Raw genomic sequence first — 20,444 nt, 5'->3', positions numbered from 1 at the left:
TGCACGTTCAAAGCAAAGGGAGTGGTGATGTTAGACCGCAGACCTGCCTGTCAGTCATTTCTGAAGGGACTTTCATCTTGATCTAGACTCTAATCCCCAGGAAGGCAGGCCTCGCGACCGCCTGGTTCATCACCGTCTCCCAGCGCTTGGCTCAGGGCTGGACCCACAGCTAAGGGGCAGGGAGCATCTGTTGACTTTGTGAGCAGACGTTGAGTGTTAGCAGCCATGTACAGGCACAATGGGGAGAGGCCTGATTTCTCTAAACTCTGGGCTCTCATTTCTGCACGTGACACCAAAGGTCATTCCCTACTAATGTCCCATGATACCTGTTTTTAAACTGATGTGATCACTTAGATGAGAAACTAAAGGTATAAATGATACAGGTCAACTGTCCCCATAGTAGAGACTCCTGTGTCCTGTTACAAAAGTCAACCCTCAGTGCTGGATCCCCAGCATTTGGGAAGAACATAGTTTAGCAGAAGTCATCCTGAATAAAAATCACTTGTATTTCTGGATTCTAATTTTTGACTGCCATTGTGCTAATAAACATTTCCTAGAGAGCTAATGTAATTAATCCTTACAATGCCAGGAAGTGGTTGTCATCATTCCTATATTACATTCCTGGGAAAACTATAGCTTCGGTTCCTTAGATATCTCCCCAAAGTCACAGTACTACTAAGCAGTGGAACTTGGAAGTCTGTGCTGTTAGTCCTGAGTCCTGGATTCTACTAATAATGTCATGGTCTCAAACTGTTATCTCTCTCTCTCTGAGCAGAGGATTCAAGTACAGAAAGATGCTGCAGTCACAGCTCTCAAGACACTCAGTGAACACTGTAGACAAAAAGCAAGAGCCAGAAACAGATCATAGTACAGGGGGTCGGGGAGCAAAAGTAGGTTTACAGTTGTGAGTTTGCAAAGCAGACAGTTTACTCGTGTATTATTACTTACTAATCCTTGTATTATTTTCCATACGAACAACGGCAAGCCTACTTTTGCCCCACCCTGTGTGCGTCCACACAACAGCATTCCAGAAGGATTCATCTGGATTTCACCCGTAGTGGCAACAAGCCCGCGGGTCTGGAACATTTGATAAGCCGACAAAGTGGAGATGACCTCGCAGGGCGGAAAACCGCGGTCACCAAGTTCAGGCACTCCAGTGTTTCTTTATCCCGGTCCTCTTCTAACCCTCAGCTAAATAAGAGCCTATTAATAACGCTTTCACACTGAATTTACACACTCCCGCTCCTGAGACACTCTTAGTCCCAAAATGAACCTTTCGCTTCTCCAGGCTCCCATTCTGATGTGCCTTTGTTTACTCTGACATTTAATTGCAGTATTAGAATTCAGATCGTTTACCATCAAGAGCAGTTACATTTTAAGATAGTATGTAAATTATCCAGAAAATTTACTCATCCCGAGCACTGTATTTATTTTAGGAAAATTCAATTAAACATAGTATCCAACCTACCAGCTATTGGTTTCAAAAATTTCTGTGATTACAGAATATTTGTCATTAAAATTTGCTATCATATGACAGAATCTGAGTTCAAATCCTGGCTCTGCCTTTATTTTTTAAATTTTTAGTCCTCACCCATGGCTATATTTACTGATTTTGGAGAGAGAGGAAAAGAAAGAGTGAGAAACATCCATGTGAGAGAGAAGCATTGATTGGTTGCCTCCCCAAAGCACCCAGACCAGAGATCAAACCCACAATCTTGGTGCACTGGATGATGCGCCAACTAACTGAGCCACCTAGCCAGGGCCTGGCTCTCCCTTTATTACCTGTCGGAGCTGAGTGGAGTACCTAGTATCTCTCCCTTCATCTGTAAAGCCAGGTAATAGAAGTACCTAATTGTAGATTCTTATAATTAAATGAGATCTCAGAGAAAGAGCTGAGCAGAAGTTGTCCAAAGTCCTTGGAAAACACAGGCACAAAGGGAATTGAAAACTGCCCTCAGCAAACGCTGCCCAGAAGCCCCTTGTTATGCAAGATGGCCACGCCTGTCTTACATAATCTTTCCACACTGGTTACGTAAACTCTGGGGGTGCTGCTTGCAGTCACCGGTCTGTGAGTCTGCTCCACCACTAAATGTTCTTTCTAACTCCCTTTCCTAACAGCTAGTCTCAGCTTTCCTTCCATTGCTTCAGGCCATGGCTTCCTGTCCTCTCATCTGAAACCCAGCAATTCCCTTCCCTCATTAGTTTTGTAACCTAGAAGCTTTTCAAGCAGTCCGAGCAAGTACCCACCTGCAGTTTCCTTTTCCCTTAAACTCTCATAAGAATCTAATTCTTTCCTTTTCTTATCATGCATCCACGTAAACTGAAATTCCTTTTCGTGTCTGCTCTCATTATAGCTAATGAAATGTTTGCTACATCAAGCCCTTCCAATTAATTGAGACTTTTTTTTTAAATAAAGGAGATAGAACCCATTACCTGAAAAGCTGATCAGTAGGATTTAAAGAAACCTTCCCCTTTATGGCCCTTAAAACCGTTTTAATTTCATGCTGCCTTTAATAAGGTAGCTGAAGCATGGGAAATAATTCCATACATGGCCATATGTTAGTGCCCAGTTGAAAGTGGAGTTTTAATTATATGAGCAGAGGGTTAAAGGCTATGCTGCCCACAGACTATTCTTCCAGCCGAGGTTTCTCTTACATGAAGACCAGGGTGGACAGCCAACTCGGGTGCTTGATCCTTCCTGGACATGTTGATCTCAGCCATGGGTTTAGCAGAAAACAGGTCTCAGTAAGGCTACTGAGTTGTGGAATTCTGCTTATTTATAGGGAACAACCTTATTGCAAGGCAGCTTCCAAGAAGAGGAAGAAGCAAGTACTTCCCCTAGATTCTACTTGTGGAATTATCACATAGGGTCCGTTGGCACCAAAAGTACTGTTGAGACTCAGCATTTATTTTCCATCTCCGCCAGTAACTGGGGATAAGGCAAATGAGAATTCAGCAAGAACAGATCCTTCCAATCATAGAGAAGAGCTGCTGTCCTGTGTAGTAGTGAAATGCCATTCATATTAGTGACAGAATCCTGATATGAAGAGGGATCTTCAGTGTGATTTGTCTCATTATTTTTGCCTATTTTTATGTTTAAGAGAAAAAGTTCCATGTTAATAAAGAAAAAATCAAAAGGAATAATGTAAACATAACTAACTCAGAAACGGAATTGAAAATTGAAGATATCAGGAAACTAACGTATATTCCACATTACTACAGATGTTAACCTCCAGGATTTGAAGTCATCTGTGACTGGCTTTGAATTCTGGTTTTACCAGATTAGGTTTTTTAACTTTGAAGAAGTCATTTCACCTCTGTAAATGTCCATTTCCTCCTGTGTAGAGTGAAAATAACTATTACTTCATAAAGTTACTGTGAGAATCTCCTAGTTCTCCAACATGGGCTTGGGGTAAATGTCCTTCTTGAAGAGACTGCACTGGAAAGTAAAAGCCCACGACCCTTTTGTATCAATTAGCTACTGCTACATAACAAAACAACCCAAAAGCCAGTGGCTTAAAACAGCAACCATTTATTGAGCTCACAATTCTTGGAGTTGGCGATTGAGCTAACACTTACCTGGGCGATTCCTCACATCTCAACCGAGCTCCCTCTTGGTTCTCATGCTTCTGCAGTTGGTTCAATCAAAATCACTGATTTTCATGAATGCTTAAGTATTTTACCTGTATTCAGGGATGACAGTCAAAATAGTTAGCTAACATTTTGGCAGAGGCTTAGACCCATCAAAGACAATCATATGGCTGGGTCACCGGCCTGGATGCCACCTGCCAGGTCATGTCAGTCCATTAGTTTCTGGATCATCTGCTGGTCTGAATGGAGGACCTTGGGCAACGAGGGAGAGGGTTATCGGGGGGATTGCTTCGGCAGCTGCATATCAGCCAAGATAAAAGTATTTCTGCTACACGGTGGCTGACAGTTAGCTCTGCCCCACCCACATTGTAGACTCCCTGTCCGTGTTACCCCAAGACTCTTGATACCATTAATATACTTCACCCATGGATCTAGCTCAGGTGCCCCTGCCATCTCGGCACCCGGGGATCCACCCATGGATCTTACACCCATCTGCAAGTAGGACCCCTGCAAAAGGCACCATGGATCTAAACACCGAGGAACATAAAACTGGAGGGATGTGGAGAAACCTAGAATCTCTGGGGTGGACCTCAGGAGTCTGCACTTTAAACATATGATTCTTACCGGTTCTGAAACTGGAAAACCATTAGCTACAGACTGTCCATTGTATTGAAGAAATGCAGTTGAAAAGGGCACTAACCTGAGTAATAAAGAGAGGGACTTCAGCTTGCTGAGGCAAACTTGAAATATTTACCAGTTTTCTGCCCTATAAGCTGCTTTGGGTTTTCCTCAGAGCCCGTCCTTGCATAACCTCACACATCAGCCAGTTTCTAATGCTCCCAAATGACTTGCTGACTTCTGTAGTTGTGTAAAGTTGGCCAGGATTGCTGACTGCAGGCATGCAGAGGTGGTGCCTGCCCTGAATTTTGCCAGGTGACCTGTAGGGACTCTCCTGAAGTCCCTGCTTTCCCTGGAAGTCCCATCTCCTGAGCAGGGTGCCAGCCTGAATGGCTTGGGCTTCCGATCATGTTAAAGTCACTGGCCACTGCAGTAACAAGATGAGAGCAAACCAACTTGTAGTGTTAAGATGCAAGGAGTTACTTAAAAGTAAATACATTAAAAAGGAAAAGAGTATGCCAGATGGTTGCAAGAAGCAATCTGGAAGAGGCCTCCATGGCCAAAGCGGAAATAATTTGAATAACCAAATAAATAGGAGGCGTTAGGTTACAAACCAAAGTATATATATAAAAAATAATATGCATGAGTTCAGGCTGGAAAATAAAGTCACTGGCCTTGACAAGTTAGATTCCCTCTCTGATCAGACTGTCCATCACTAGCCCGTCTCCTTCATTTCACCACCCTACACCTTGACTTAACAACTTGTCTGTCTCACCTCCTGAGGTCATTTTGTATTCACGACTCTCTGTCTCACTGGATGCAGGGAGAAAAGACAAGAGGGAACTTTGTCTTTTACCAAGGTTTGCTGTGCATCTAGAGATATCAGGATGTTGGATTTATTTAGATGCAATACAGGTAGACCAAACACTTCTGGTAAGTTCCTGTGGCTCAGAAAGATCACTCATGGCCTCACAAGATGCTCTGCAGTCTCACTGCACTGAGTGCTTTAGTAGAGATGCTGAGTTCAGTGCCCTGGCTCTCGTTTTCTGCTTACCTTGATGAGGAATGAGTCCAAACACACTTTTTGGGTTCATTTATATTGTTTTCTATGAGCGGACTGCAAGATAATTCTCCAAATAAGGAGTTGCTTCTCTGGAGCTGGCCTGCCAAAACTCATTTCAGTACCACATACAAAAGCAATTAAAACAGGGAACATTTGGAAGCTCATGTTTGTCTGTCAAGATAGTAAATATGTTGCCTAATTGGAAAGCTGTGTCTGTGAGGCATCCCTCCAAAATACAAAGTAGTCAGGAAGAGTTGATAAAGTTAATGAAAACTAAGTAATTTTTAAATGATTTCTGTGGCTCTGCATTCCAGTTTGTAAATACGTACAAAATATCTTCGATTAAAATGTAAAAGGAATTCATTGCATGGAAGCTCTATCTGGACGACATGTGATTGTCGAATAATTTGCTCACTGCCACTGAACAATGACCAAAAGAAAACAGAATTATTGCTTAATGATTCAAATTGTGCTATTTCATGATCCTTTTCCCTAGTGCTGGTGGACTGTGGCCCAGGACAAGTTTCTTAGCCTCCCAGTGTCCCTGTGTCCCCATCTGTGATATCAGGAAATTGAAACACTTGATCCCACGCAATCCTTTCCTGATCTAACTTGCTGTGACTTTTTAGGTCATTGACTTTATTAGATCTTGTTTTCTTCCGCCCCGCCAACCAAGCTGATGAAAGAAGGACTGACTTTGGATCCAGATATGAAATCAAATCTTATTCCCTCACTTCCTGGCTGTGTGAACATGAACAAGACCCCTTATCTGAGATTCTTCATGTGGAACATGGAGAACTCCTACCTCGTGGATTTATGATAGATAAGAAAGTAGTTAAAACTCCAAGTATGAAATCCTTCATTTATAATAACTCACAAGGTTCTCAATAAATTGTATTTCTTTCCTTATTGTGCATCATTTTAGAAATCTAAAAGCTGCCTTTCTATGCACTCTTCAGGCCTCCGGCTTCGGGTCCCTACAGAAAAAGTCGCATTCCTGGACCCTGTCCTGGAGGGATGGTAAATATAGAACCACAGCAGATAAGGGAGCACACTTTTCCTGCCTGAGTTGTCTTGGCATGCTTCCTGTACGACAGAAAACTTTTTCTCGTCCCTCCTTTTCACCAATTTACTGTTAGTACTGCCTGTTGTATGCCGCAATTTTTTTAAATTAAAAATAACATGATTATTTGTATATTATTTTACAAAATACTAAAAACTATAAACAAATAGAAGAAAGAAAGCATAAACACACTCATACAGAGAACTAATTTATATAATTTCCCAAATGTTCGAACTGCATGTAAACCCATGTATACAGATTCACAAAATGGGTCCATACTAGACGGGTCCAAGGCGAGACCAGGCTGTGCGCTCTGCAGGGGCTGGGGAAGCAGTGATGTGTTCAGGGCCGTTTCCCAGCATCTAGAACATGCTGGTCACAGTACTGTTTTAACTTAGTATAGTCTGTATATTTTTGTGCCAATAAACATGATTCTGCAGCATCATTTTCAGTGATTATGTATTTTGCAATATAGATATAGCACAACCTACTCAACTGTTCCTCTGTTACTGGATTTGTCATTTGGGGACTTTGTTTTAGCCTATATCAGTATTTTAATCAACAACAATGCAGATAAACCTATGGCTTTATTCTTTTTTCTGACTTTGTTAGTATAGTCTTAGAAGTAGAATTGCCAAGTTCAAGTAATGTACTAACAATTTCAGAGAATTATTACATAACCACAAATTGCTCTTCAAAAGATTGTCGATTCCCAATTCAGTCAATGGATATTGACCTTTTACCTGCACTCTCATTAGCATTAGGTATTTATTATGTTGAAACAACATTTAAAAAAAGAGTTTTAAAAGCAGATTATTGCATATTCAATGCTGAGAAGACCCATTCTGCATGGTACATTACCAGCCTGGGACACCTTTCTAAAATCTTTTTCTCAGATACAAGATCTCTTACCCAGCAAGGACACGATCTCCCCGAAATAGTGTAAAGAGAGTTCTGTCGTGTTTGTTTCACTAACTTGGTTAATTTAGGAGAGATGACCGGAAAGTTCCTATAAATATTCCATTGACGTTCACAAAAATATTCTCACTTTGACATTCTACCCTGCCGCATTAAAATCGTTTTCTGTAAATCATATTTTGCATTCGGATAGTTTGACAGTGCCTGTTTAAATTAATCCCATCCTGCTCTGAAGCCCAGAAACACTGTAAAACCTTGTGAAGAATTTGTAGCTGTTCAGTGTTCTCCATTTATGGTAATAAATGTGAAACATCTGTGGGGGAGCTGTTTTTCCAAGGTAAGTAGATTGTTATTTATATCTCAAGGCGCAAATACCTTGAAATAACCAGAACATGTTGCTGCTGAACGTGACCTTACATAATGTTCGCAGCTCCTGCATCCTTGTCCGTGTCATGGAGTGGCCTTGAGGCTTTGATCTGAGTTTGACCCCAGCCAGGATTCTTTCGCACATTTTTATCGTCCACTGTTAAGTGACCAATACATCTAATGAGATCCAGTTGTGTTTCCTTCTGTTCTCTGACTTTGACACTCAGGAAAACCATTAATGCTTCTTTCACTCTGTCGGCATCTCCAGACCTGAGATTTTTTTCCCCCCTTGAAGATATTTCTAGACTACATAGTCCTGGAAGTGCAGGGCCAATGGCTCTGTTCTTTCTGTTTTACACAGAGCTCAATTTGATGTGCCCAGTTAATGATTACCAAGACCTTTAGACATGCTTTTGCTATTTAAGAAGTAGCCCAAAGAGGGGCAGTGGCTAACATGAGCAGTTAGGAAAAAAGCTGGGTGACAATGTGAAGATATAGAGAGAGAGAAGGGGGAAAAAGAAGTTCAACAGGTTGTTCAGAGAACATATGGGAAACTTGAACTTCAGTGCTTGCTAGAAGGAAATGGTATAAAAGTAGACAAAGAGGCTCCCCTCCACCCAAAGAGAAGAAGGTTATTGTGGAAAAGAAAGTTGCCCCGCCCCCAAATCAAAGGAGACACCACACTAGGAAAGCAGAACAATGGCCAAGAATCAGGCTTTAACAATAGGTTCAGATCTGAACTGTGGGCCTCTGGCTAGCTTGGAGGGCTAGCTTAGCGAAATGAAATCTGAAAATAGCTCTTTGACAGAAAGTCATTTGAAACGTGTAGTTCCAACTGAGGGAAAGATGGGAGGAAGGTGGTTACTAATGTCAGACTGTTCAAATTAGTACATTCTTATGTTTGTCACTTTTTAAAGGATTTTATGTATTTATTTTCTGAGAGAGGGAAAGGGAGGGAGAAGGAGGAGGAGAGAGACATAGATGTGGGAGAGAAACATCAGTGGGTCACCTCTAGCACACCCCCAACTGGGGACCTGGCCCACAGCCGAGGCATGTGCCCTGATAGGGACTCGAACTGGTGACCTTTCAGTTCATGTTTGAGATAATCCACTGAACCACACCAGCCAGGGCCACATTTTTGTCATTTTTAAGAGTCAGTGATATCTCTGCCTTATTTCAAAGACATTGAAGTTCTGTCCAAATGGCCTGAAAAAAAATCTCAATTTTTCAAAGCAAAAGTTTAATTCTTAAGATGTTAGACACATTTCTAGAGGCGGACAGTGTGTACTGTTTCAATGAGTCACATATTAAATGATAATCTCCATTGATTTTTATTTGTTTGGACTTTTTTTACTCATCCAGAGCAAGCTGGTTTAATGGCAAGAGGCTGAGCTTTAAAGGTCTGAGTCCCAGCAGCTGAATTAACTGCTGCGTGACCTTGGAAATCTCATCTTCCCTGAACCTCATTTTCTGTAGCTATTAATGGTGACCCTGTCTTCTCCGTTTTGAATTTTAAAAGATTGTGTACATTAAATACCTGATTCGAGGCAGGCAGAGGATTCCCGTAGGTTCCTTTTGCACACCTTTCCTGTGCTATGTGAGAAGGGTCTGCAGAGGTTTATGGAAGTCAACATACTGTGAAATTGCATGATTGAGTTTAAAAAATGAAGGACCACTGCCAAAAGAGGGGATTGGCATTATCAGCAAATGAAATGAAATTAGTGTGGGAGTTAAGGCTTGAATTCATCTTAATTTCTTGCCTCTATCAGGATGCTTTTGGTTACAAACAACAGCAAAACTATCTCAAATCAATTTAAACAACGAAAGGGGTCCATAGTGGGTGTGACTGAAATACAGAGAGGTAAGCAGACTCGAGATTAGGCCCCATCTATGTACGTAAACAATGTGGGAAGGACCCATTTTCATGCTCTCTCAGTTTCTTGACTCTGCTTCTTCAGTGCTAACTTCCTTCTGTGCAGCCTTCCTACCTCATCGGCCTTGTTCAAATTCAGGTTTCTTTATCATTAAGATGTCTGATGTACCGTCACTACGATGGATGTTTCAGAACCCAAACTTCATGTATGCTGGCTCGTTCGCCTTCAGCAAAGAAGAGTATAGGTTTTCTCACTCTCAACAAAAATCCTGAGCTTTTTCTAGATAAATCATCTTAGAGCACTTACCCACCTTCATCTCAAGTGTGGCAGGATATGGGGTTATGCCCATTAATCTAGGCCTGATCCATGGATTCTCCTTTTAATTTGGAGGGGAAGCTTATTACCCTTAAGGCACATGGGCTGCAATGGCGAAGAGTGAAACCAGCAAAAGAACCGGGGTGCCGTTACCAAGAGTAAGAGAAATACATGTTGGTAGACTAAGAGGTATCCACCAGAGTAGCTACAACCAAAGGGAAACACTGGGTTTTGTGTGTGTAAGTACACACACACACACACACACACACACACACACACATATCCCTACACACGGATACTTCCAGAAAATAAATTCAGGGAAAAGTTTATTGTCTAAAAACAGAAGGAAACTTTAACATTGACAGTGTTTTTAGTAATAATCCTGCTAAACTCTGTCAGAAACACCAGTCAAATACTAAATTTTTACGTACATTTTTTTTTTGTTTTTTGATGTTCTAATTGAATGGGAGACATGATTTGGACAATCTAGACTAGATTCGTGTTTCAATAAGGCCATTTTAAATGCTTGCGCAATATTCCATTACCATCAATTCATGGTTTAGTTTTGTAAGAAGGGACTGGAGGATGGCACTGTACTATTAGAAGTCAGGCAAGGTTTCTTTATGCCAAAGGGGTGGGGTCTGAGGAGTCCGGTGTTCTGTTGCGAGCAGTTGAGAACCTGACCCTCATTCCACCCTCTGATGTGGAAAGTCACGTGGCCTGAAAGTGCTCCCAGCATTCTCCCAATAAAGGCTTTGAATCTTCTCCGGCCACTGAGTCGGACACATCTGACGTGTAATGAGTGATTTTTAATTGGAAAAACAGAAGGAACTTGTTTTTAAAAGAACTTTACATGGCTTCTGGGACATCTGGTTTCAAGTAGCATGGCACTCTGCACTCACGAATGGCTATATTAATTGGACTATGAGAAGGGTTATTTAAGGTTGCCTATGTAAATGTTGGGAAATGTCTACTAAATATAGAGGCTTTAGTTTTGGTGTAAATAATGGTGAGCTAATCTTCTAAAAGTAATCTGTTGAATCCAGCTGCTTCTGCTACATCAAAGCAGCAGTACTTAGGATTCTAATTTGGCTGCTCTAATAAAGGTCAAAGATTCTTATTTTTGTCCCATACAACAGTACAAGGGTAAGTAGTCCTGGGCGGGTTTTCAAGCGCCAAGGGTAGAGACTGCTTGTTCTGTCTGGCATCCTATGCTATTCAAGTCCCATTTCTTGGTCTAAAAAGGCATCTCTACTGTCCACTCCAGCATCTGCATTTCAGCCTGAGTAGAGGGTACTTGAAAGACGGGCACAGGACTTTTCACTTCACTTGTGTTCATTTATCATAAACTAGAAACTAGTCTCATGACCACACTTAAAACCAAGGAAGGCTGGGAAATAAAATCTTTTGCCGTATGGTGTAGTGTCCAGTTAAACCCTCTGTTGCTATAGAAGATGAGTGCAGATATTGGGGAGGAAAGCAGCAGGCTCTGGCACAGAACCCTTGAAGAAAGGAGGCTGCCTAACTCCCTATCCACCTAAACTAAGGTGTGTCTGTCTAACTATCCCACGTACTGTACCAGGTTGTCCAACTATGAACTATCACGGACAGAATGTAAGACTCTTGTACATGAAAATAATGTTGCTACGGCAGTTGCCATGAGTTATGGAATGTAGCATTTAAATGCTAAATATAATGTAGCAATTATAACGTGTACTGTTTGTTTCTGATTTTTAAAAATGCACATTTTTGAAAGTTCAGAAAACACAGAAAAATATAAAGAAGGTAACAATCAACCATAATTCCATTAGCCAGAGATAACATTTTTAAGAACTAGGTGCATTTCTTTTGTGGCTTTTCTTCATGAGACTTTTACTTTTACATAACTGAAAAGCTTTGCCTTTTTTAATCTGATAATATACATTTTTCTCATATCTCTGAAATGTGATTCTAAATATCACTTTAATGTGTGCATTAACCGTACCTGTACTGGAATTTATTCAAGATGTTACTATTTTTGCACCTCTGATTGCCTCTGAATGCTCAGGGAGGAATGTTGTAAAGCCCCTGGTGTGTCTGTCTGCTGGCTGTGGAGTCGGGGGGAAGGTCTCCAGCCTTGAGTCAGTCTCTTACCGGTTGTGTGACCCTAGGCAAGTTTCTTCACCTCTCTACACCTCAGTTTTCTTAAACATAATATTAGTATGGCATATCTGCCTCAAAGTTATTGTAAAGATTAACTTAAATAAAGCATGTAAATAAATCACTTAGAAGGTCACTCATGGGAAAAAATGCTCAAATGTTAGACATTGTCTTTATCATCCCTCAATTACACTGGATGTTTTTGCTGATCATCTAAAATTGAGTATCATGTCTACATGACTATTTTCCTGAGTAATGATTATTATGGGGAGATCGTTAATTAACATGGCTTTCCTTATGCAGCTATTGAATCCTCTATCTTTATGTGGCATCTATTTCTAAATGAAAAAGGGAGAAAAATCACTATTAATAAAACCATTTAGGACCTTATTCCAGTCTGTGTTTGAAAGGCTCAAAGATTGTAGGATTGTGGAAGAAGCAGTAACCAGAATGGAAATCTTAAGAACAGCCTATTCCAAAGCCAAGTTGCAGGTTTAAGAATTTAAGAGTCTAGCTGAGTTTGCAATTCAGGCCCATGTACAAGACAAAGATAATATTTTCACCCATGAAGGCAAACCTACGTGTAATTAGCTAACACTTTTTTGCCCCAGATAATGATTCTACAATGAAGACTTACTAATAATATTATAGATATGTATATATATATATGGTAATCTAATCAGGCATTTCAATTATCCAATAACTCTAAAGAACTTACATTTCTATAATGTTAGGGTTTACAAAGTTTTTTGTAAGTGTGATTACTATTGATTCCATTTAACTTACTTTCAAGATTTTAATAGAAATTAATTTAATTTTCCGTATGAGGCGACTAACCTCAAGAAATAAAGCTTACATGTGTATCCAGTGTAATGTAGCTGGTAGTCAACAGTGTACCTACTACCCTCATATCATTAACGCCAAATTTAGTGTTCTTTCTGTTACCTTAGGGTGATACCAGAACTCTCCACTGTTTCACAAGGTGTCATAGAGTTTGAAGCTAGCAATGGGAAAAATGCATATCATTAATATGTGAATAATCAAACCTTAATATTTGAAGGAACTAAGTAATCTACAAAGTCAAAGTAATCATAAAGCAGGACTTTAGAGACTCACTAAAACAGTTTGATTTATTTTCCCCATTCAAAATATTGAAGAATAAATCTCTAGCTTTAAATATCTTTTAAAAAGAAAAAAATAAGTTATAACATTACCCAGAATTTAAGTATTTATTTTGTGCTTGGCAATGTAGTAAGCATTTATATATGCCATCTGATGGTGTGCTCATGGGAACCCTACAAAGTACTTACAATTGTACACCACACAAATGAGAGAAAGAGAGCTCAAAGCTTAGAGAGGTTAAGTAACTTGTCCAAATCTCAGTCTCTAAGTAGGGTAGTTAGGATTCTGACTCTGACAAGCTGAGTTCTGAGGCCATATTCTTAATCACGTTGCCACATGTTCTTGAGTTTATATAATTTAGCCTTCCTGAGCTGTCCATTTCTTCAATTCAGTGAAGTTTGGAATAGTAATGATTGGTTAAAACTCCAAAAAGTTTCACTGGTCTTGTGGCTGCAACTCAAACACTATTAATTACCCTAGGCTTATGGAGAAGTGTGTGCCTTCTGACTGACCACTCAGTTCCACCCAGCTGGGTAAGTCATCATGATTTAGACTGGAAAACTTCTACTGAAGACTAGCATGTTCTTCCTAGGTAGAATTAACTGGTACTTGTGAGTTTAAAAGCACAGAATGATAGGCAGAGATCTTAACCATTTTGAGTGTATAGTTCAGTAATGTTGAGAATATTCACACTGTTGTGAAATGGAAGTTCAGAACTTTTTCACCTTGTGTATCTGAAACTGTATACCCCTAAAACTTACTTTCTTCCTTTCCTCCTACCCCCCAGCCCTTCACGAACACTTATTTTCTGTTTATATGAACTTGACTATCTTAGATACCTAGTATAACTAGAATCATACAATGTTTGTCTTTTTGTGAATGGTTCATTTCACTTAGCACAAAGTTCTCAAGGTTCATCCATAGTATAGGATGTGACAGGATTTCCTTCCTTTTTAAAATTCAACAATATTCCATTGTATGTATGTACCATGTTTCATTTATCCATTCAGCCACTGATGGACACGTAAGGTGCTTGCTTGGCTATTGTGAGTAGAGCTGTTATGAACATGGGTAAGCAGATACCTCTTTGAGACCCCGCTTTCAATGCTTTTGGATATATATCCAGAAGTAGTAGTGCTAGATGCTCTGATAGCTTTCATTTTAATTTTTTGAGAAAGCTCCATGTTGTGTTCCATCGTGCGTGCAACATTTTACAGTCCTACCAACAGTGCACTAGGGTTCTCATTTCTCCACATCCTCACTAAGGGTGGTGAACACACTACAATACACAGATAATGGTTTTTTAAAAACATTAAAAAAATTTTTTTTGGTGAGACAATATACATTTGGTTTTAGAAAATGTAATATTACTGAAGCTAAAACTTTTGAGGACCAATATGGGGCCAACATATTTAAATGTTCTCGTGCCCTCTTGATGTGTTTAATTTCAGGAGCAAAATATTTCCCAGAGCATTCCCTGAGTAAATGAATAACTTGCTGTTTGGAACCTAAAACACATATTTGTTTCTTCATTCTTTCAACTACCACTGTCTTATCCAGCTCTAAAAACTTCTTCAAATTAATGAGAGGGAGACAAGTGGGAAGGTGTAGACTTCTCACTTCAGCAGTCTGCGTAAGATGGAGAAGAAATAGTGCTGTTCAAAGATAGTCTGTCAGAGATTTCAAATTCAGGGTGGAAACAAACCCGCTGAAATATCAAGGATGTTTGAAAGAGAACTCCTTAATGCACTGCTGCTGAAGGCTGAATCACAAGGAACTATGCTCAGTATCCATGAAGCCGAGAAGTAAGTTTCTGCAATCATGCCTTTCCATTTTTTTTTATTTCTCATTTACTTAAAATGTCAATCATTAGTTGGGATAGCAGAGTTCTGCTATTAAAACATGGAAATTAACCAAATGGTAAAATCTCATGCAAAGTAAGTACCAGAAATTGCCAGCCTTTGATTTTAAGAGGGCTAGTTACATTAACAGTCTATGACTGCTATTCTAAGGTACAAGTTGAAAAAAAACTCTAAGGCAGTTATTTTAATTCTGGTAAAGTTGTCTTATTTCTGTATTATTTGATTTATCTTGTTTTCATTACTCATTTCATTTGTAGAAACTTCTGGAAGCATTTTTTTCACTCTGAACATGAGAACAGATGAATAAGATAAAATTATAACACACTTAATATAACATTTATTTACTATAAGACTATAGCTTGTAGAGTCTCAAAAAAATTATTAGTATGAAAAAATCAGAAAATGTAACATTTTCCAGGTAGTAACTGGTAAATTTTCTAATGCTATCAGATAATTTTAAAAAAGAAGTGATAAAAAACCATCAACACAGAATATGTATTAAAAAGGGTGGTGAACACACTACAATACACAGATGATGTCTTATGGAATTGCACACCTGAAGCCTGTATAATTTTGTCATCCAATATCACTTCAATGAAAAATGTTTAAAAAAATAAATATTGGCCAAAACTCAAGGTGGCTCACTTAGAAAAATAAAATTAATAAAGACCTTAAAATTAATAAAATTTGGTAAGACAAGATCTGTGAAAGTATAAGAGTAAAAGTTAATAATAAGCTAAAAACAAGGCACTTGTGCTGTGTGACAGCTAAAAATAGCAAACCTGGGGACAACGAAATTTCTTCCCCCTGTTTAACCAGTGTTACAGTCATTGAGCATTAAAAAAACCGCGGACATATCTATCAAAACAGCAGTGTCCCTACCACTGTCGAACGTCCTGTAAGATCTTTTCACGAGTAAGTATTTGGCAATGGAGAACATGTTTATTTTTAAATAAAAATTTAAGACATGTTTACAATTTTCAACTTTCAGCCTTTGCTAATCTTAAAGAATCAAATTTCTTATTCAGTTTCTAAGTAAAGCTTATTTTTAACAAAATAGAGGGAAAGGGCCCCATTCGTAGAGACAGCACACGAGGCAGCACTCTGTTATTATCACCTGTTTTCAGTCTGTAACTGCTAATGCTCAGCGCTTGCCCAGCAAGCTTGTTTTATGAAGGAATCACTGCAGTCCAGTGAGAGACTTGGGAGGAGACTGTGGACTTAGTCGCAGGGTGACCGTGAAACAGATTTCTTAGAGAAAACTGGGATAGAAGAGAGAAAAATAGAGACCTTTGACTTTTTGAGGGACTCTTGGTAATAGATGGCAATGATAAGTAATGCCCAGCCATGGCTATCACAGTATTCCCTTCCCTTCTAGTCTAGCAAAGTCTTTTTGCCAGTGAAATAACAAGGAAGCTCCATTTTTCTGGTGGACCATGAATAACAGAGTCAACAAGCTATGTGACTTATTTTGTTGCAATATTCATTTCTGATACTGGATGATACTTTCTTCTATGGATTTCTATAGACCTATGCCAGAGGATGTCTAATTACATATAGTTATTCTAAACCGCCTGCCTCTCACGTGTCTTCTGGGCTTTCCTTTCATTAGCAGGTGTTCCACCTGCATGAGACCCCCTTTCAAAAAATTCCAAGGAGTTAGCTACCACGGCACCTGGTTTCCAGAAAATAGTCTGCTTGGCTTTTCCACTGGCGGAAGTGAACCTCTTGCACACACAGCCTCTTCCTCCTCTTCCTTTGGCCGGCCAGCTATGGCCAGACCCTGTAACTAGTCCCTCATTTCAACTCACTTGGCTTGAAATGAGGAGGAAGTTTTCTCTAGCCTTCTCCCCAAACCACGTGGGGGTGCAGGTAGAAGGATGATATAGGACCTCTTTCTCCAAACAAATTCTCTCTTGGCATCTCTCATATCAGCTGTTTTGTACCTTCTGTGTATGTGATGGGCAGATGCCAGCCAATCTGACAGTCTCTTAGCATCACTTGTAAGATGGAGAAATAAACAGGACCTACTCCATAGGTTTCAGCCTTGAGGTCCTTGGGCCAAAGTGGAACAGAATTCCGTTTCCATAGCTTCTACACCTGACATGATGACATCTTGTCAATTACATGACATGTTGTAATTATGCTATATTTTTAATTTACTCCTATCAATCAGATTTTTAAAAACCCTGTAGTGAGGTATGATTGACATATAAAAACTGTATATATCTTTAGTGCACACAGCTTCATGAGTTTGAAGATAAGTATATACCAGTGAAACCATCACATAAGCTATGCCATCAATATCCATCACTCCCAGAAGTTTTCTCCCACCCTTATTTTACCTACTTTTTTGTGATAAGAACATGTAACATAATACCCACATTCTCAGGAAAAAAATAGTATACAATACACTGTGGTTAACAATAGGCATTATGTTGAACAGTAGTTGTCTAGGACTTAGTCGTCTTGCATAACTGACACTTTGTAGTCTAATTCTTTCCCCTTCCCCCTCCTTCAACCCCGTGGTAACACCTTTCTGTTCTCTGCTACTATGAGTTTAACTGTTTTAGATTCCTCATGTAAGTGGGATCATGTAGTATGTATTCTTCTGCATCAGGCCTCTTTAACTTAGCGTAATGTACTCTAGGTTCAGCCACTAGATTTTTAGTTGGGTGGAGGGGTTTGTGTTTTGTGATAAGCACTATAAAAGTTATTTGTATTTACATATATAGGTTTTATAAGCTGAATATTAATTAGAAAGCATAATTTTTCTTAAGATTTAAGCACAAGTCTAGATATTTTATATAAAGATAGTTACTTGATTTCATTAACTCATAAATTTAACAGATTCGGTTCCCCTGAAATTTATAAACCTAGTGAAATAAACCTCTTAAAACATTTGAAGCTACACTTAAAAATTATTTTTAACAAATTGTGATTTTTTATGTGATTTTTAACAAAAAACAGCATGAATGTATAATGGAAGAAACTCAAAGTGTAAAAATCCAGTACTTTCTAAGTGCTTAACACCTACAAATCTAATAAATCAAATCTATGTATATAGTAAATTAAAATTTCCTAAGCATTTAATTCATCTTAAATATAGAACTTGAGGCAAGACTTCCAGTTAAAGGTCGCAGATTAAATACAGCCATTCAGATCTGTTCCTTTTTGTTACTCAACTAAAATCACAGTAAAGTGATTTTTTTAAAAGAGACAAAAAAGGACAAAAGTCGAAAAAACAAAAGAAAAAATACCAGCAACAGTACTTTAGAAACTGAGAGCAGAAGGCTCAGGAGCCCCAGGAAGCGAAGGGCCCAGCAGGACACACTGAGAAGCCTCGGTGTGCAGAGCAGAACTCCCAGAAGGCAGCTGGTGGTGCGAGCATTTCACAAAGTAGGAATAAAGGCTGGACTCGAGAGTGTGTGTGCAAAGTAGATTGACCTACAAGAAAAGACCGAAAGTTACTGACATTAAAAATTCTCGTAGGCCTCAGCTCCCAACCCTCACCCCCAGGCAGCTTTTTCAGCGCTCTGCTCTTTCATAGGAACGCCATCAAGGTGCCTCCTTAGTTTCAACACTCTCACATTTTTAAGTATCCTTAAATTTTAAAAGGTTCTACTATGAGAATATTCACCAAACCAAACAAACAGGAAAAATTAGATTGTGTGTTCACTGACCCAAATCTAGTCTCCTTCCATCACCATTTACCCCCCATTTACCCCCATCTCCCTCTCCCCACCTCCCTTCACCTCTGATAATCACCATACTACCCCCTATGTCTGTGAGGGTTTTTTTTTTTTTTTTTGCTTAGCCTTAATAAATTCAATAAATTTTTTTTTAATTGGAAGGAACAGAAAATAAACAGAGAAAACTTTCTAATGACACTATTAATATTCTCAACAGGATAAAATATTTTATATCTATGAAACCACAATAGAGTAATACAAAAGGAATATTCCAAAAACAAACCAAAAAAAGCTATAAGAGAATAAAGATATGATTGCTAAGTGAAAAACTCAGTAACAGCTTTGAAGGAAATCATCTCAAAAAGATAAAGAATGAAAAATAAGAGAAAAATAAATGGGGCAATTAGAGGGCCAGTCACAGATATCCATCATTTAAACAGGAATTCCAGAAAGAGATGTGAGAGGAAAAACAGGGTGGAGAAAATTCGGAGACACAATTCAAGAAGATTTCCCAGAACTGAAGGGCATGAGTTTCCAAATGGAAAGACCCCAGTGCCAAGAACAATAAATAAAAATAGGCCCACATCTAGATACATTATCATGAAACTTCAGAAAACTGATGGCAGATAAGAGATTATCAAATCTTCAGGGGGACATATTTATTCAATGGGTCGAGAATCAGAGTGGTATAGGGTGTGTTGACAGCAGCACTAGAAACTAGAAGACAATGGAGTTTGCCTTCAGAATTTTATAAAAATTTTATTTAGTTATTTTTCAAGTACAGTTTTTTGTCTATTTCTCCCATCCCAGCCCCCCCCCCGCCCCGTGCTCCCCACCTCCCTCCCATTTCCTCCCCTCTAGTCCTCATCCCTGTGTCTTTCATACTTGTTCCTCAAAATCTCTCCCCTTTTTTCCCCTTAAATTCCCTTCCCTCTCCCCTCTGGTCACTGCCCACTTGTTCTCTATTTCAGTGTCTTTGTTTTTATTCTGTTTGCTTGTTTGTTTTGTTGTTTAGCTTCCTGTTAAAGGTGAGATCATATGGTATTTGTCTTCAAATTTTAATGGTAAATTATTTCTTACCAAAGTTTTGCTAAAATTACAAATAATATGTAAGAGTAGAATACAGCCATTTTCATACATGCACATCTTAAAATTTCTCTCCCTCACCCATTTCTTTCTTACCTGAGAAGATAAGAAAATAAAACAGGAAGGAAAATATTATAGAATTGATGAAGCAGGGGGTCTCCGTAAAGGGGATGTGAAGGGGATTGAGCGCAGGGTGAGTCCACTGAGATAGTTGTCCTACGTAACGACAGTCCAGTCTGGAGCGGGTCAAAATAAAGAGTTCAAGGTTGGCTCTGGGGAGTGGAAGGAGGAAGAGGTTTGAGGAACTGCTTTACTTTGTAAGAAAGCTGGGAGAACTAACTATCGGCTTCTTTATTGAATATGGACCTTTGATTAAAAATTAAAACTAAGCTTGTAAAGAGATAAACATAACCAAGTCATCATGTTGATTAGAAAACTCACATCTTCTGTAAACCCAATTTGAGCAATTTATTTCTTCGTAATCTCTGCACTTTTTTTTAGTATATATTTTTTTAATGTTTAATGTTACTCATTCAACCAATGAAACTTATTATCATCATCTCCAGTCTACTGCAGCCACTCTGGTCATTTATTTGGGTTACAGATGGTGATTCTTGGGCTTCTCAGGGCTCCTTCTAGAAAAATTCTATCCAAATGCAGGTTAACAAGCCAAGTCCCTTCTTTTAAGGAGATTTGCCAGCCACCACTCTGTGTTACAACCTAGTAAATCACATG

At 39.2% G+C, this 20,444-nt stretch overlaps 1 protein-coding gene across 6 annotated transcripts in view; it reads left to right on the top strand.

The window, feature by feature from the left end:
* OXR1 (oxidation resistance 1) overlaps window positions 1-20,444 on the top strand; it is a 361,535-nt gene that overhangs the window by 212,245 nt on the left and 128,846 nt on the right. Inside the window, exon 1 of one of the 6 annotated variants that reach the window (XM_053660820.1) lies at window positions 14,601-14,874. The exons of the other annotated variants lie outside the window; for them this stretch is intronic. Coding sequence (XP_053516795.1) covers window positions 14,862-14,874 — 13 coding nt within the window. The 5' untranslated portion in view covers window positions 14,601-14,861. Of the gene's footprint in view, window positions 1-14,600; window positions 14,875-20,444 lie in introns of those variants that run through there. 6 annotated transcript variants of the gene reach the window in all.

This window comes from Artibeus jamaicensis, unplaced genomic scaffold, assembly GCF_021234435.1.
Source record: "Artibeus jamaicensis isolate MK-2021 breed Jamaican fruit bat unplaced genomic scaffold, CSHL_Jam_final scaffold_916, whole genome shotgun sequence".
In the NCBI taxonomy this organism is placed as follows: Eukaryota; Metazoa; Chordata; class Mammalia; order Chiroptera; family Phyllostomidae; genus Artibeus; species Artibeus jamaicensis.
The sequence above is the reverse complement of the archived record's forward strand: the minus strand, read 5'-3'. Positions and strand labels throughout refer to the sequence as shown.